Source organism: Etheostoma spectabile, chromosome 2, assembly GCF_008692095.1.
Source record: "Etheostoma spectabile isolate EspeVRDwgs_2016 chromosome 2, UIUC_Espe_1.0, whole genome shotgun sequence".
In the NCBI taxonomy this organism is placed as follows: Eukaryota; Metazoa; Chordata; class Actinopteri; order Perciformes; family Percidae; genus Etheostoma; species Etheostoma spectabile.
In genome coordinates this window covers 5,917,053-5,920,968 of record NC_045734.1, presented here as the reverse complement: position 1 = coordinate 5,920,968, position 3,916 = coordinate 5,917,053, and the positions used below count along the sequence as shown (strand labels likewise).

The following is a 3,916-nucleotide window of genomic DNA, read 5'->3' as shown; positions in this document are numbered from 1 at the left end:
CAGTGACCCTCCGGTTCCCAACCCAACTCCCTACGGACTGAGCTACTGCCACCCCAAAGTTGCTAAGTGGAGTGCATTTTTCAATATTTATATCAAGTTTTCTCCATTGAGTGATGTCGGCTAAGGATGGACCCTACCTCCCCCCTACTACTCACCAGCCTCCACCACGTGGTCCATGGTGGGGAAACGTTTGAACACGGCCGTGCTGACGGAGCGGAGGATGAGCAGGGCCGACAGACTGGCGTAACGCATCATGGTTCGTCTCAGCAGGCGGCCTCTCTCGTCGCTCCCCTGGAGGCCCCCCGACAGGACGCACATGAGCCTGTCAGGGAGAGGGATGCTGGTGTACTGGCTCCACCATCGGTTCACCACCAGGGTCACATAAAAACCTGCAAACAGCAGTGGAGAGGAGACACATGGAGACACATATCTGACCTGGAACCAGGGGCTGAAGGTGTTCGTGTTGGATGTCAGAATCTTTATCAACGTACTGCCCTGTGGGTCCCTTGGTGGCCTCAGGGACCACAAGCAAAATGAAAAATAGTTTTGGCTGTTCTCCAATTTCTGCTATTGAGCCCAAGGATACAACAGAATCCCATCTCTCGACTTATCACAAACTGTATATGTAGGCTACAGCGTGTATTTTAGCTGATTTACATGCATGAAGGAAAAAAGAATAAACACATAATAAAAAAAAATATTTATGTAACAGTTCTACAATCCATTATATAAGCTATTTTTTAAATCTTTCTTTACTATTTTCTTTTGCACTTTTAGCTATACTTACTTTACAGTTATTTACTAGTTGTTGTTCTTTTTTCTTGCCTTAAAATTTACTTTACTTGACTGCAATTTAACAATTGTTTCTGTAGTATTCGTATTCTGGTGTGAAAAGAAGATACGTAGGAAAAGCACTGTGGAGTCTGTAAGAATGGTAAGTCCTATCTCTTTTAAGGGACCTTCCTAAAATCTCATCCACAATCATTCTGTAGCTCAAATTCTGTCCCCGCTTCTGTTATCTCAAAGTTGACTAGAACATCATTAGTGCTTACCCAGTACGAAGGACATAGGGATAAGACTGGCATAGTGGTTGCAATAAATTGCCAGCTTTTCAAAATACCTCTTCTGATCATCATACAGGAGAAATCTAAAAGAGGAACAGGGGCACACAGTCAGTTGTAAATCAAAGCACTGATGAATGTGTCTGCAGTTGGTGTCCTCGAGCTCGAGCTTACCTGTAAGTGATGCTGATGGCGGTATACATGGCAAAGAAAGCCAGGAACTCTTTATACAACACCTTGTAGATGCTGCCTTTCCAGGCCAAAAGCAGCTTGGAGAAGCCACAGAAACGTGCGTTTGCAACTCTGGCTGTGTACGTGACAGTCATTGGTGACAGCCAGATTACAGGTCCTCAATAAAAGAAACAACCGCAGTCTGGAATCACACCTGCAGCTGGAACAAACGTGCTCAAGTTCAGGTGGGTCGGAGGCCCCGAACAGATGTGTTGTTTAACTGACCAAAACCGTTCACTTTACAATCTCCCTCTCTCTGGTAATGGATTTGATTTACAGATCAAGTGTATTCCCACTTTGCCGTCATGGATGACACTATAAACGGACTGTAATGTATTTTGTTTTGAAAAGAAAATCTGCTTACCTTGTGTAGTGTTGTTTCTTGATGAACGTGCCAGCTTAGCGCATCTCTGTGCGTAATTGGCACCGCTGGAGAAGTGAATTCACATTTTCACTTAACTGTGCTCGCAAGTGAAGTTTTTTTTTTTTTCCTTCTTCCAAGAGCTCATAACCCTGACATCCCCAGGCGTCAGCTCGGATAACTGGAGGCTCGCTCGGCTGCATGGCAGTAATCCTCGGAGCCTCCTCAGCGCGTCCAGTGGTCAGTGCGCCCCGGGGTAAATCCCCAAAACGAGGAGGAGGAGGAGCTCGTTAGCGCGGCCCCCGACCGGGACAGCGCGGCTCGGTGATGGACCACAAGCGACAGGCCGCAGCCCCGTGCAGTACAGTAGGGAATTATGAAACCGGAGCAAGTGGACCATGGCAAACTGTCGTGTTAAGCGGAATGTAAACAACAACCAATTCTAACAATTATAGGTTTATAATTAGCTTGTTGAATATCCTTAAAAAAAAAAGTCTATACATATTTACTGTAATATCCCACAAGTGGGAAAGCAGATGTTTCTCCTGCGTATATCTTTTCAAACTTCACTTTTACTTAAGAAGAAAAATCCCAGTGGGGTGCAATAATCCCACTTGTTACAAATCCTACCAGGACATATTTTTCAAACGGAAATCATTTATTAGGCCACACCTCAACAACAACGGAATGACTTGCTCGGGAGGCCTAATATTTCTGAAGGAATATTTTTTTTGTCGTTTAGTTTTTGCGGCCATATCTTCTTACCTTGTACATACAGTAAAAGTCAGTCTCTTCTGAACTGTGGTGTCGAAGGTTAACCGAGGCTTGGTGCTCTGTCGGAGGCCCTCTGCAGTCTGCTCGGTTAACGTCTGTTCGCCCATCTACTTCGATTAACGCACGCGTCGATAAGCAGCTCGCAGATCCAAAATGACAAAATAATGACAATATGCTCTAATCTGAGGCAAGTTTGTTTTAATTAAGACTCGCAACAGAAGTTAAGGAAAATCTTTAGAAAACAGAATGACTCAAAAAGGATTCAGTGACAAAGAGAGTGTAATTACACTTTCCCTGTCATCTTTACTGTGTCTTCCAGGTGGAAGTATCAGGCGAGCCAATCAGAGTCCAGTATTCAATCATCAGGGTAAAGATGCTTTGATTCTTCTACAACTCGCCCTTCATTTGTTCCACATTTGATCAAGCAACATTCAATATATATTTTAATAGCAATGCACTAAATAAGGCTACTAATGTATTTCAATAGTGTTCCCATATAGTTCCAGTAAACAGGGCGGACACAGAACGTTTGATGAATAGGGACCTGGTGCTAGGACTTCTGCTGGGACACTACCAGCCACTCAAGCATCAAGAGTCTCATTACACATTTTGCCGTTGCTTCTCATAAAACTGGTGTCATATCTAACCAAATACCACCTAAAGCAACATAAAATATGTAACAGTTCAAACAGTGATGCAGCCATATATGGATATAAAGCTCCCAACTTGACTAGATTAGACATTTCATTGACGTTAGCTTACTGCGTTTCCACCAGGCTCACATGATAATGTGAGGTCTAATGATACACATGGTAAAAAGACTGCTCTGGTTTTCTTTATTGCATTAACAAGAATGGTCTTGGCCAAAAACAAAATTTACTAAGACTGCAGGCCATATGGTTTTTAGAAAAGGTAATTGTATTTTTTTTTTTCTCATCACACCCTGAATCTGTAGACAATTGGATGTAAATTCCAGATGTGTGAAAGATGAATTTTAATTACATTTTTAGTCAAAAGTCATAATGGAGAACCGACACAGCCACCAAACCACACAGAATAAACAAGGCATAAATGTCAACCATCTGAAAGCCGTTTTATCCTGAAATATACAGCCTCACCACTGGAAACAATGTTTTTAACAACTGGGGCCGGAAACTGAGCGGGATGGAGGAGGAGGGGATGTTTGCTGTAGAGAGAACGTTAAATGCTTTGAGTAGGAATATTACAACTGCCACACAGGATATGAAGGAAAGAGAAGGTGAACTGAGAGTAAGGCAGCACAAATCTGTACTGTCTCACCTCTTTAACAATACAGCAGGTTATGTATGTGTGTTTGTGATTTCATCAGCTCCCCTTCAACAAGGGCGTGTGTCCTGCTTTAGCAGTGCTCTGCTTTGGACGACGGACTGAGTGGATCAACGTGAGGCCGGTACTGCAGGTATTGAGGCTGGTGGGGGTGGGGGTGGGGGGGACTCCGAGGAAAGTTCAG

General features: G+C 43.6%; 2 protein-coding genes across 2 annotated transcripts in view; both read right to left on the bottom strand.

Annotated features, from left to right (window-relative positions):
- best2 (bestrophin 2) overlaps positions 1 to 2,155 on the bottom strand; it is an 8,887-nt gene extending 6,732 nt beyond the window's left edge. The window contains exons 1-4 of the mRNA XM_032527421.1: positions 1,657 to 2,155; positions 1,236 to 1,452; positions 1,053 to 1,147; positions 156 to 389 (exon numbers count right to left, since the gene is read on the bottom strand). Of these exons, the coding sequence (XP_032383312.1) occupies positions 156 to 389; positions 1,053 to 1,147; positions 1,236 to 1,387 (481 nt within the window). The 5' untranslated portion in view covers positions 1,388 to 1,452; positions 1,657 to 2,155. The remainder of the gene's footprint in view (positions 1 to 155; positions 390 to 1,052; positions 1,148 to 1,235; positions 1,453 to 1,656) is intronic.
- Positions 2,156 to 2,610: 455 nt separating this feature from the next.
- get3 (guided entry of tail-anchored proteins factor 3, ATPase) overlaps positions 2,611 to 3,916 on the bottom strand; it is a 5,435-nt gene continuing 4,129 nt past the window's right edge. Inside the window, exon 7 of the mRNA XM_032527610.1 lies at positions 2,611 to 3,916. This exon is cut by the window's right edge and continues 176 nt beyond it. The gene's annotated coding sequence lies outside the window, so the exon portion shown is untranslated.